The following is a 14,043-nucleotide window of genomic DNA, read 5'->3' on the forward strand; positions in this document are numbered from 1 at the left end:
TGAGCTTCTACTTGGTGTGTGCGCATGCTTTATAGTTATTCACTCTTCAATATAACCACAGGAGGCTTATTAGCCCCATTTTACAGATGGACACGCTGAAACCAAAGATGTTGCATGATTGGTCCAAAGTTGTGCAGCTGCTAAGTGGTGGAACCAAGATGAAAATCCAGTATCTTCCTCCAATGATATACAAATGGCCAATATGCACACGAAAAGATGCTCAACATCGTTAGCCATGTAGGAAATGCAAATTGAAATGACAATGAGATATTATTTCACACCTGCTAGGATGGCTATAATCAGTAAGGCAGATATTAACAAGTGTTCAGAAGGATGTGGAGAAATTAGAACCCTTGTACATTGCTGGTAGGAAGGCAACTGGTATAGTCACTTTGGAAAACAGTGGGATGGTTCCTCAAAAGGTTAAATACATAGTTGCCATATGACCCAGCAATTCCACTCCCAGGTACACACCCAAGAGGATTGTAAACATATATCCATCCACACAAAAATCTGTATATGAACCTCACAGTAGCATCATTCCTGATAGCCCAAAATGGAGACAGTCTAAATACCCATCAGCTGAAGAATGAACAAAATGGGGTATATCCAAACAGTGAAATATTACTCAGCAATAAAAAGAAGTGAAATACTGACACATGCTACAGCACGGATGAACACTGAGAACATGTTATAAGAAAGAAGTCAGTTGCAAAGGACCCTGTATCATATGATTCTATTTATAAGAAATGTCCAGAGTAGACACATCCATAGAAACCCCAAAGTAGGGGAGGGGATGATGACTAAAGGGTATGGGCTCTCTTTTGGGAGGTAACAAAAATGTTCTAAAATTGACTGCAATAATTGTTGCACAGCCATTGAATTGTACACGTTAGGTGAACTGTGCATGGTATGTGAATTACATCTCAATGAGCTGTTAAAACAGTATCCTGAGTCCAAGTCCAGTGCTCCTAGGTGCTACCCACTGCCCACTGCCTCACCAGGCCTGTGCGCTGGAGTTCAGCAGAGCCGGGTTCAGTCCCAGCGTGTACACCGGACTAGCCTGGCCTAGTTTCCTCAGACAAGACACTTCCCTGAGCTTTTGGGGCCACCTCTGTGAAAGGGGATCAAACAGAGAAAACTCAACTAAACGAGACAATACAGGGAGAGCACTTAGCGTGGTTTCCACGCCTCGCGTGTGCTCCGTAAATGCTGGCTGTGATCAATATCTGTCAAAGATTGAGAAAGAAAAAAGGAAAAGACAGCGAGCATTATTCCACAGCCAAGAGATAACAAAAGTGAACGTTTTGGTGGTTAATTTCCCTCTCCCCAACACAGCGAAGTTTCTTTTCATCTGACCCGTTCCGTCAATATCAAAGAAGCAGCCACTGCAGAGAGAGATGTGAGATTTCTTCCAAAAATGGAGTTTCTCCAACACCCCTGAGCCTCCAGATTGACTTCCAGGGGAGGACAGAGCCACTGGAGCCCCCCGGCGTCCTAAGCCCTCCGGCCTTGGGCCCAGCCTCCCGGCTCCTCCCGCGATGGGCGCTGAACTTACATCGACTCTAGCAGCTGCATGTACTGCTCGTCGCCTCGGCCCCCTTCCACCTCGTGGTCCAGCTTGAGGATGATTTCATTTTCAAACTGAAGAAGTAGGAGATGAAAATTGACAATAACAATGTTAGAAGGCTGAATGTTGAAATTCATCAATTCATTATTTTAACCAAAGCTTTAGGGAGCATTTATCATCTCCCAGGTTTAGTGCTGAGCACTGGGAGTACAAAATGGAACAGGATACTACATTTGCCTTTTAGGAGTTCCCAGAGAGCAGAGAAGAGCCTTATCTATATGATAAGTGCTGGGGCAGAAAGATGGGCACAGGAGAGAGAGAGAGAGAGAGGGAGGAAAGTCTACAGGGAAGGCTCACAGCCCATGTCATTAGAGCTTGTTTGGAAGTTTATGTTGAAATTTTGCAGGAGAATGGAAAGAGAAAGGGCTTTCCAAGCAGAGGGTATAACATGTGCAAAGGCACCGAGGTATGTGACAGAGCATTGATCTTCAGGGAATGGCACGTTGTCATAAACAGCTATTATTTCTGCCTGCCTAGCATTCTTTTCTTTATACTTTGGTAATCACGTCACCCCTAATCTCAGTTTGGGAGACTCAGGTGGGCTGACCACAATTCCTTAGCTCTAGCTGTGGGTGCATGACACAGGCCAAGCTCCTGATCAGTATCTTTCATTATCCAGACCCCTCAAGCCAGTGAGACTGAGATCTGAGGTTTTGTTGGCACTCTTAGGAAAAAGAAGTCTTTCTGCTTAATTTGAAGATGAAAGATGGTAAGCCCGAGGCTCTGGAGAGGACCACAATGAAAGAGCCTGCCTGAGAATGACACCAAAAAAAAAAAAAAAAAAAAAAAAAGCAGTGGGGAAGGGATGGAGAGAGACTAAAACCTGGTGCCATTTTTGAGCTCCTGAATCCAGCCATACCTGAGGCTGTCATATTTATATGAATTGATGCCTCAGAGAGTCAAGACTGGCGACAACTGTAATGGTCAGAGATCAGACTAGCTAAATGACCTGAAATTAAGTATGCACCTACACACCAAATCTTGTAACGTTGAAGCCAGAGAGTATTTTGTCTTCCTACTTTCAATGTCAAGAAGCATTTCACTCAGTTGAGTTCATGGCTTATGCAACATTTTGAAGGGCCATTTGGTGTCTCTCTTACATGGCTGTAATGCAAAATGGTTTGTATACTGTTTTAATATCATGCCTTGATGAGTCCATCCAAATCATGCAGTCCATCCATCTCCCATTTTGCCACTAGACAAGAAACTGGCACTTAGAGAAGGGAAGGAGGCTCTTGGTGAAGGTCACCAGCATCCAGGGAGCCCTTGGGCACTCCTAGATCCTCACTCAGCCTCTTTACCCTCAGTCCTCATAATAACCCCATGAGGTCTGGAAGTCAAGAATCACCTTTCAATGCTATAAAGTGTGAAAAGCAGCCAGCCCCTGCTTGGCACCACTCTCAGTAACTGTCAGTTATTTTTACAGATGAAATAGAGGCTCAGAGAGTTTAAGTGGCTTGTCTGAAGTCTCAGATGAATGGCAGAGACCTTTTGGCAGGCTCTTTCCAGTGCACAAAGGATCAAGGCCAGTCAAGTTGGTTGGAATCTTTAGGTGATGGAAGACAGGGACCAGATTCACACATCATCCATAGGGCCACTGTTCCCTTATTTTTGTGTGCTAAGGCCCAGAGGTAAGGACCAGAAGCTTGTGCTGATTGATACAGCTTGTGCTGATTGATACAGCTTGTTCTGAGAAAGAATTTCCTGTGGGCTTCCATAGTTGAGGACGATTTACGGAAGGAGTTACACAGGCCTGGAAAGATGGGTAGGACTGTGATAAATATGAAAAGGAAGTGGGGGGGGATGGACTGAGCAAAGGTGTTGAAGTGGGAATGTGGAGAGAAGTGAGGAGAGTAGTTCAGCTGGAGCAGAGAGTTCAAGGAAGAAAGGATGGAAATAAGAATAGAGACCTACGAGGGTGAGTCAAAAATTATCCGCACTCTTGGCTGTAGAATTTATTTTAATTAACTTTTAGAAAAGACAAATACATCATTTTTCAACATAATCTCCTTGCTTTTCAATACACTTTGTCCATCTGTCAGCAAGCTTTTGCATTCCCTCATTAAAAAATGTTTTAGACTGAGCTGCAAGCCACGAATGCACCGCTGTCTTCACATCTTCGTGTGGACGGGCGTCCAGCTTCTTCTTGATGGCTAACATTTGTGTAACCTTCCTTGAACTTCTCTATCCATTCATACACACTTCTTCATGACAAAACACTTTCTCCATACCGCGCACAAAGTCTTCGATAAATGACGGCACCAGGTACACCCTCAGACAAAAACAAATCGCTGCTCTTCTTTCGTGCAAGTGGGGCATCCATTTTTGCTCGCACCACAGTTACAGATGAACTGATGTAACACGTTCACACCTGCACAGCAGTGACTGGGGAGACAGTAGTCTTGAACGGAAAGTGCTGATAAGACAGTGCAGCCTACAGAAGTTTTAATATAACCGGAGTGCAGATAATTTTTGACTCACCATCATAGATGGGGGCCAATCTGGTGAGGGTCTGGACTGCCACTCTACATAAGAATCATGCCCCTTATATGATGCATTTTGTTAAGCATTTTGTGTATGTCAATTGTCACCCAAAGTTGGGGGTTGGGGGCTAGCGTGATTAAACATGTCTACAGTATCAAGCCTAGGGCAGGAAGAAATACAGCCAAGGGACTACAAGAGTGGGTGTTGATGTTAGCCGTGAATGAGGTAAATAAGCACTGGTTTTAAATGTCTCCTTCATCCCTTCCATTGTCTTGAGAAAGCTAGCAGGTATTTCTAATCCTTAGTTTCATAGTTTACATATCTATTTATTTATTTATTTTTGGCTGCATTGGGTCTTCGGGGCTACTCTTCGTTACGGTGCACGGGCTTCTAATTGCAGTGGCTTCTCTTGTTGCACAGCATGGGCTCTAGGCATGTGGGCTTCAGTAGTTGCAGCACATGGGCTCAGAAGTTGTGGCTCGCGGGCTCTAGAGCACAGGCTCAGTAGTTGCGGCGCATGGGCTTAGTTGCTCCACAGCATGTGGGATCTTCCCAGACCAGGGCTTGAACCCGTGTCCCCTGCATTGGCAGGCAGATTCTTAACCACTGCGCCGCCAGGGAAGTCCTCATAGTTTATATATTAGGGCTCAGCAAACATTTTCTTAGAGGGCCAGATAGTAAATATTATAGGCTTTCTGGGTCAGTATCTGTCACAACTACTCAATTCTGCAGTTGTAGCACCAAAGCAAAACAAATAGGCATGATAAATATGTCCAATAAAACTTTATTTACAAAAACAGGTGGTAGGACAGATTTCTCCTGGGGACCATAGTTTGTAGATCCTGATCAATATAATAGGCATGACGGTGGTAGCTACTGCATGGGGTAGTTAGGAAATGTTATTTATACAGCACGAGGGGAGTGCATAGGCTCAAGCACGCACCGCGTTTGCTTGTCATCTTCTGATCACTGCTAATGTTACTGTTATTACTGCTGAATGTTACTGGAAAGATGCTCTGGGGGAGAAAACCAGCTTTTTTGTCAGAATTGTTCAATGATAAATGCTGGCACGATTCTTCCTCGTGAGATGAACATTCCTTTGGAGCCCAGAAATGGATGGGGTAAATAAGCACTTGTCTCGGGGTCACAAAAGAGCCCACATGGAGGGAAATTACAGGGTGCCGGGAATGTGCAGAGCTGATGACGCCAGCCACGCATGGGCCCTCCAGGGCGGGTTAGCGAGGGAAGGTCTCAGTCAAGCACATCCCAGGGCAGACTCAGGCCCTCTGGGCTGCTGGGGCCAGTGCCGTGCTGTGCTCGGGAGTGGCTATGACCACAGGCTTTGGCATCAGACAGTTTGAGGCTTGATTTGACTGTTTTCCCCGCCATGTGACCTTGGGCAAGTTAATAAGCCTTTCTGAGGCTCAGTTTTCTCATCTGTGGAATGGAAATTTAAAACGGCACCTACTTTATAGTGGTGCGAGGAGAAGTCAACAGGAAAACACATGTGGAAGGCCTGGCCTGGCGTTTAGCACACAGTAAGTGCTTGATATTTCTCAGCAGTTGTCATCATGGCATTGCTGACACTGTCCTCGTCACGAGCATCATAATCTTGTTTAACCTTCAGAACAGTCAAGGGAGATGGATGTGATCATCCCCATTTTATAAATAAGGACACTGAGGCAAAGTGGGACCTGTGTCTTGGGTTTCAAAGGATGGATGGACTTGACCTAGGGTACACCCAAGGGTCTCATACACTCCCAGACATACACTACCTGATGTCACCATGACAGGCCTTACCCCCAACATTGTCACTATGAAGAGCTTAGGGCGTAGCTCTGGCTTCTCCAAATAAATTCCATTTCATCTACAGCTACAAGACTGCATCACACCACTGCCTCCTCACCCCACCTCTGCAAGATGGATATTTGTTCAGGAGCACCTGCATGTTACTTTCACAAAAGTTAGATGCTGCAAGGTCCAATACCAATCTTAAAAACACTCAGGAAAAAGGGAGTGAGCTCTAGGAGCCCAGACCTCCTCTTGCAGCAGAATGACCTCACAGGGCCCTCCCATTGGCATCATGCCTTCTCTGCATTGCTTCCTGTGCCTCTCCTGACTGCTTTAGGACCTCTTGGCTATGTTCATCATCTTGTTTGCCTAGAACATTTTTTTGATAGGAGCCTGGCCCCACTGAAGTGTGAAAGTTAGGGAGCAAGAGCTCTTCTTCAAAGGGAAAGTGCTGACTGTGACACGGGAGGGGGCAGAGATGGTGTGACAGGCCAGGATGGCAGAGAGATAACAAAGATGAAACTGGCACCAGTAAGTCAGCCTGTGGTCTCCTCTGTTAACTAAGCACTGGTCGTCCTGGGTTGGGTGGAAGCTGACACGGGAGGAAGCTGGAGGAGACCGTGTCACGTGAGGAGGGATGCTCATGGGAGCCAGTGCAGCTTCCTAATTTTCTCTGAGTTATCTCATCTCTTCCTGTTTCATTTTATCCCCCATGGAGCTTGAGTCTGGGAACCTATAATCTTATTATGATACACATTTTATGGATGAGAAACTGAGGCTGAGAAGCTTAAATAACCTCCCCAAATTTATTCAGCTTATAAGCAGCAAGTCTATCTGACTCCAAAGTGTCCAGAAGACAGCAGGTGCTCAGTACATATTTACTGAATTGATTTGCTCTTTTCCACATTATGTTCTAAGCCATTTGAATCACCAATTTACTCCACGCCAAGACTCAGTCTCAGTGGAGTCTGCCAAACTAATATCTTTGTCCATTAATTCCTTCAACAAGCAACTATTGAGTTTCTGCTGTGTTCCAGGCACCGTTTTAGGTGCTGCTACCACATTGCTATGATCTCTTCCTTCTCTGAGAGAGGGATTCTCTCTGGACTGCCTGCCTGCTGAGAGCTCAGACCCTCGTGCTGATGAGTACATAATCCTGTTCTACAGTCTGCATCATAGGTAACCACCCTACTCAGCCTCTGCATCCCAGAACCTCCACTCCTTCCCACTAACATCATCCAGAAAGCCCATAGCCCCTCCTTATACAAAGAATTTGCCAGCAAGACAACTAGTCTACCCACTCCCCTGGGGTTACTCAGGCAGTGGTCAGCCACCACCATTATCCTGCATTCTAAAAACAGTCACTGGAATGTTCCTCTCTGTACCAAGGCTCTTCCTCTGAAACGTGGTGGGATGGGGGTCTAAGTGCCTCCATTCATACTGAGATCATTGACATGGTTCACGTTGCGTTCGTGTCAGGCAATTGACAGGTGCTGGGAGTTCGGGCCTGGGGGAATGGCTTTGGCCCTCAAAGAGCTCACAGTCTTGGGATGGAGGCAAGCCTATGAGCAGACTGTCATGCTATGGGGCACAGGTGACATGCCTGTGCCCCACGCAGGCAGGACGAGATGCATTTCACTTTAACTGGGGCATGGCCACGCCAGCCACAGGGTGGCCAACTCAAGGTCCCTCTTGCTGAAACCTCCCTGCCCACCAGGGGAATCATGGAGTATACCAGGGATGTGAAATCCAGTCCCAGGCAAAGACAGAGAGACCCTGAGACGGTCTGGGGTGAAGTGATGTACTCCCGAGGGGTAAATGCATCAGCTATTTAATTTGGGCTAGAAGAGGAGCAGGGAAATCTGGTGATGAGGCTGCAGAAGAAACTCAGAGCAGAAAGAGAGACTGCTCTGGAGCCTCGTCCTACCCATCCCAACCCCTCAGAGTCTACCCCCTGCCTGTCCCGGTTCCACTCATGCACATCCTGCTGGAGCAAATCTTTGTCTCTTGCATCCAGATGCCCCACTGCCCTAGGAAGCAGGAAAGGCTTTCCCAAAATGTGAGGCCACAGCTGAAGGAGGACTAGGATTCTTCAGGTGAAGAAATCAAAGGAAGAACCCAGCAAGGGCATGACAGCAAAAGAACTACAAGACATAGGGTATCAGGCCAGAAGGCCCAGTGTGAGCTAGGAGCAAAGACCGTGTTAAGTTCTCCTGTGAGCTCTGCTATTTCCTTTAAAATCCACATTTTAGAAAGGGAACCTTGTCATCTTCTGGGCACCTGGTTCTTCTCTTATCTGATTATTTGGCGTTCTTCACTAATACCAGTTTGCACACCATGCCTTCTGGATTTCAAACCCCAGTTCTGGGGTTCACTCTGGATCTGGCCATCAGGGCAGCTCCTGGGGGCCTTGTGTCCTCCCTTTCCTGGGGACACCATCCATGGCCGCTTACTCTGAACCATGCAGTGACACCTGGGTCTGCTCATCCCACAGCTGGGCTCCCACCAAGCACGCAGCTGGTGTTCACATGGGAAGCTGCCCCATTAGTCAGCTTGATTGTCCCTTTCGATAAGGTAGCAACGAAGAGAAGCAACTGGGGAAGGAGCTTAGATGAACGTGTGCCTGGAGCTAGGAGCCCGAGGATGACCCCATTCATGTAGATTAGGTGGGTGTGTGCCACAGGGGTGCCTCAATGAGGGAATCCATTAGGGCAGGAAAATCACACTGCAGGCAAGCGCCAGAAAACATGCAGCCACCAAACACAAGTGTCAGGTTGTGATCCAGAAAGGACTTGGGTGCGCTCCTCTTTCAGATATTGTGTGCCATCAGTACTGGGAGTGTTTCTTTTGCACACCTACTCCCAGGACATCTTCTGAGCCAGCTGGTACCCATACCATTTGAGGGAAGTGCTGACCTGAAGGGAAGAATGATGCCCTTCATCCCACGTAATGTGCCCTTCTCAGGTTCCCAAGCTTCACAGACTTTGCTTCCCCCTTAAAAGGCAGCAGATTCCAGACAACCTTCAAACACTTGATCCAGGGCTGCACCTTCCACTCCCCCACCCCAGCTGGTTGGAAATGGTCTCTTTCTGCATCTGAACTCCTCACCTGATTTCTTCACAGGCTCCCTGCAGGGGGGCAGCTGGTCATCAGCCTTTCTGGGACTAGAGAGCTCCCACCAGTCCCTGAGCGGGGAGTGCACCCTCTCACACTGGGATCATCACAGCTAACTAGTCTCTTTCCTCTTAGAACCACCTTTTCCAAAGTGATTGGCACATCCAATAGATGTGTCTTGCAGAAATAAATTTGAGAAATTCAACAGGTCTGTTTGTGTGGAACATCTCAGTGCCTTGACCACGTTAACGTGCACTGGAAATCTCCATGAGGGGTTAAGACATGCAGGGGCTTCCTAAGGTATTTAACCTCCACACCCTCTTCCCTAGAGCATCTGGTGGGATTAGTGCTCCATGGGACATTTTTTGAGAAGGCACTGTTTGAGAGGATGCCATTCATCCTTTCATTCAGCTAGCAGTTACTGCAATGAGGCCAGGGGCTGGATAGCCCAGTGGGCGCAGCCTGGGCTTGGGATCGTAGTGACCTGTGTGTTGCAACCTCTGCTCTGCCTCTTTCTTGGTGTGTGACTTTGGGTAAGTGACTTCACCTCTCTAAACCTCAGCATTTTCATCTTAAAATTGGGACAGTAACGCTGCCTGCCTCATAGTGTTGAATTAAAAAGATGACATGAACTAATGTATGGAAAGCATTTACAGTGCTTAATACAGAGTAAACGCCCACTTAACAGCAGTCATTGTCACCATCATCAGCACTTTTATGACATGAAGATGAGGAAGATGCAGAAAAATGCATAGAAATGAGTATACTGGCAGGCGGTACGTAATAACGATACCTTGGATGGCTGCAATGACATAAGAATAGAGGCCAAAGATCTCTTAAAGGATGAACGTTGGGGTGGGCTTTGCAGGAGTGATAGGAGTGTAGATGGTGTTGGCAGGCAGGACCGTGAACGTGGCAGAGAAGCAGAGGAAGAGGGACATGAAGGAGGATGCTCACCAAGACAACACAATTCAGGTGAGCTGCAGGGATGCCTGGAGAATAAGTGAGGTGGAGGAAAGAGAGGGAATGGCTGGAACGTTTAACTGAAGGCCAGAGCAAGGAGGGCCTGGAATGCTAGCAACAGGGTTTGGACTTTATTGGGCAAGGATCAGAGAACCAATGAACAGAGAGAGGGTAAAGTCCTCAAGGATTTCAAGGAAAAACAGTTTGGAATCTGCTGCCTTTTAGAAGGCACTTAGGTACCCGTTTTAAGGAAAATTGTTTGGTGGCAGGATGTGGTGTAGAATGAGAGGCAGGGATGTGGCAGGGGTCAGGGAGGGCACGGAGCCCAGGTAGGGGGAGAAGCAGGTGAAGAAGGGGGCCGAGAAGACAGGAGGGTGAGACCTGAGGACACCGCTAAGGCGGCCTTGACAGGACTTAAAGACCAACCTTCCTAATCTGGGCGTGACTACTGAATGCTGCCAGGAATCTGTTGTGGAAACCAGTGCTTACTCCACTGGCAGAAGCACCTGGAGTGACTGGGCCCAGAAAACAGTCCTTATCCTTCAAATTTGATGGGATTTTCAATGAAACTTCTTGGCCAGTGGCCCTTGCATTTGACATAGGTGGTTCACTCCCTGCTGGGGACTCCATGCTGGGGAAAGCCTGCCATTCTATCGCCTCGGCAGGTCTGCAGGGCCCTCCTGAGTGACAGGCCTCAGGCCCTACTTGCTGTCAGCCCTGACGCATGGCCAAGTCTGATATCTGGCGAGGTCAGCTCTTTCTCTATTCAGATCTTCCGAGTGATCGCAGAACTGGAAGTGCTGGACAGAGGTGGGTGTCAGGGGTGGGGGCAGGTGGGAGGAGGAGGCCCTTTGGACACACCTTGAGGGGGCTCTTCAGTAGGGAAGTAGGATTCTTATATTGCTGAGAAATGGGCCATGCTGATATACAGCAAGAAAGTGCATTTGAATCTCAGCCTCGGGCAGGAAAGCGTGATAGAACACTGACCAAATCCGATCTGCCAGCTCATTCTGGGCACGAATAAATGTCCCCAGCCTACCATCAAGCCTCTGAATGAAGCCCAGGCAGATGGAACGAGGATATCATTATGGTGAAATGGGCTGGGGATTAGGGATGCTGGCATGAGTTTCCAGCCTCATTTTTTACCTTTTTGAAATCCCCACTCCTTTGATATTCACACAGCATCATGTCGAAGAAGATTGGGATGGTGGCTTTCCGGAGCTCAGCCTCAGGGATAAGTGTCATCTCTAGTATAGGTCCCACCATGCCTGGGATGAAGAAGATTTTGTTCTGGCCTGAAAGAGAAGAGGGACATGGACCCATGAGACAGGTGTCATGATGCACAGGTTCTCCTCAGACCAGGCCTGGGGAATGCGAAAAGGGAGGCAGGATGGTAAAAACAACAGTTAACACTCATACAGGTGTCTACCGGGATCCAGGCACCGTTTTGGACACTTTACATACATTAACTCTTGTAAGAGACGTGTGCGTCATCCCAAGTGAGCTCCGCTGTTAAGGCTGATAACGGAGGGGTGTGGAAAGCACACTGCTGTTTACAAGGGTTTTCACCTGCATCATCTCCTTTGCAAACAGGGCTCTGATAGAACGTGTCAGTGACGGCGAATCACAGGGATACGTGAAGTTATGCCTGACTGCGACACAAGCCACGTTTCTGAGATTTGGAAAACACGCTTTACCAACCGCTTCAGGATAGCAAGAAAGGCAAAATTTGCTGCCAAGAACCTGCTATAAACGTATGGTCAGTGGAACAGTGGGAGTTAAAACATGGCTTTATGGTCAGATGAGCTACAACTTCTTGATTCTTCTGCCTCGTTTCAAGGCATGCCTGGGTCCCCTGCCCTGGCTCGTGGCATTCTCCCCGTGCTGGCCTGGTTCCAGCGTCACAAGCTTACCTTGCTTCCTCACCGCCAGGCCTGTGCACACACTGCTCCTTTGTTGGTCATATTTTCCCCTGCCTGTTCCCCAGCATCAGCCCGTTACCACCTGGCTTCCTGTGGATGGATCCGCTGAGAAAAGCCTTACTGCATGCCCACCCCACCCCCAGCTGGGTCAGACACCCTGCACTGGCTGGTGGTCTGTCTTCTTAGCCGACTTGGCAATGATGTCTTCATTTGATAAACGTCGCCTCCCCCACGGAGAGCTTTGTGAGAGTAGAGAGCATGTCTGTTATTATATCTGTAGCACTGAGCATAGAACATATTAGATCCAAATAAATAAAATGAATGATAAATAAAATAAATGTCTGCCAAACGAGGAAATAAATTTGCCTAGCTCCCACACTCACTGGCTATGTGACTTGAATATGTGTCTTACAAAAATGCCATCACAATGCCCACCTGTTGAGAAGACCATGTGAAAATACGTCTGTGTATACTTAGCACAGAGCCTGGGAGAATCAGTGCCCAGGGGCATGGGTAGTGTTGCCCAGGGGTTAAGGGCACTGATTCTGGATCTAGATTACCTGAACTATGTAAATGGATTCTGCCGTCAACTAGCTATGTGATGTTGGGAAAGTTGACCTCTTGAGGCCTCCATGTCCTCATCTGTAACGTGAGAGAATAACAGTATTTGTTTCATAGGGCTGTTGTGAAGAATAAATGAACTGCTATTTATCCAGCACCCTGGACGGTGCTTGGCGCACGGCACACTTCATATCGTGTTAGCTATTGCTGCTGTGATGTTTGACCAAAGTGAACCGTGACGGGCAGCCTCGTTGAGCAGAACTGTGCAGACTCCTCAGACTACACACATAAGATGCGGCAGAGAAGAGGGAGGAGAGGGGCACTTAAAGGAATTGCAGGGATTTCCCAGGGAGCACGGGCAAGCCTATCCCAGCAACCCTGTCACTGAAGCTGACACCCGGGTGTTTCATCAGCAGCTGCCACTTTCTCCTCCTGAGTTCCAGAGCCCAAGAAGCCCATGCTGGCTTTCCCCCTTGTCAGGATGTGCACTGGTGGTCTTCGCCAGGGGGAGAGAGCTCCTGGGCTGCAGAAACTCAGGCGGTGTGGCATATAGCTGGCACTGTTGCCTTCCGTTAAAGCTGAGAAAAGGGGTCAGGAGGGAAGGCAGCAAGAAAATGAATTTTAATTCAGCCTAAATGAGGCTTAATGTTGGAGTATTTCTCCAGAATTCAGATAAAAAAGGCATCATCCTAGGAATATCTTCAGTTAGAATGAAATGATGAAGGCAGACAGAGAGTGGAGTGAAATATAAAGACACGTTTTCCAGGATATCAGCTTCATTATATGATGTATTTGGATTATACTTCATGTTGGTCCAAATAGAGAAAAAGAAAGAAAAAAAAAAAAACTAGCTTTCCCAGAGATTTATAGTAACTGCTAATCTAGGTTTCTGATTTTGTCCTTCAAGATCCTTTAAATCCTCAGTGGGGTTTTAAAATTCAAAGTCGAGTGTAATAATAAGTAGAAGGTAAATGGGGAACTGTCAGATAAGCTATCACGGAATGGAGAAATGCTTATGCAACAAAGGCCTGTAGAATACTGGAGGGCATCAGGTCTGATAAGGATGTACTTAAGAAGGTTTAAAATAAAGAGCGAACATGCCATAGACCATGGGTTTCTTAGACACTTTGGACCTGCATTCAGTTGAAGAAATGTTTGGAAGAATAGGGAAAGGCGAGAGAGACAGAGATGCTGATCTCCAAACGCAGGGTAATCTCTGTGGCCCTCACAGTGCTCCATAAAGAAATTTTATTCATTTACATAAAAAAATGGAACTTCAGCACATTGGATTTTGTGTTCAAGTAACCTGCATGTGTGTCTTTATATACACAGATGCTCACACATGCACACACACACACACACACACACACACACACACACAAGGAATATATTTGTGGCTAAGTGAATGCAAACTCTGGGAAAAAAAAAATTCTCATTCAAGAGACACACCTGCTTGTTGTTTTCAAAAAAGGGCAAGGAAGGGAACGGGTGAGGGTCTTTTTCCCATAATGGAAGCTGAGTCTCACAAGGAACAGATACCAATTAGAAAAGACTTTTAAAGTGCCAATAAGCCAGTGG

At 47.1% G+C, this 14,043-nt stretch overlaps 1 protein-coding gene across 1 annotated transcript in view; it reads right to left on the reverse strand.

Moving 5' to 3' along the window:
* Positions 1-14,043, reverse strand: part of DOCK2 (dedicator of cytokinesis 2) — a 414,056-nt gene that overhangs the window by 50,615 nt on the left and 349,398 nt on the right. The window contains exons 33-34 of the mRNA XM_057729388.1: positions 11,129-11,277; positions 1,559-1,644 (exon numbers count right to left, since the gene is read on the reverse strand). Coding sequence (XP_057585371.1) covers positions 1,559-1,644; positions 11,129-11,277 — 235 coding nt within the window. The remainder of the gene's footprint in view (positions 1-1,558; positions 1,645-11,128; positions 11,278-14,043) is intronic.

Source organism: Hippopotamus amphibius, chromosome 1 (genome assembly GCF_030028045.1).
Source record: "Hippopotamus amphibius kiboko isolate mHipAmp2 chromosome 1, mHipAmp2.hap2, whole genome shotgun sequence".
Taxonomy (NCBI): Eukaryota; Metazoa; Chordata; class Mammalia; order Artiodactyla; family Hippopotamidae; genus Hippopotamus; species Hippopotamus amphibius.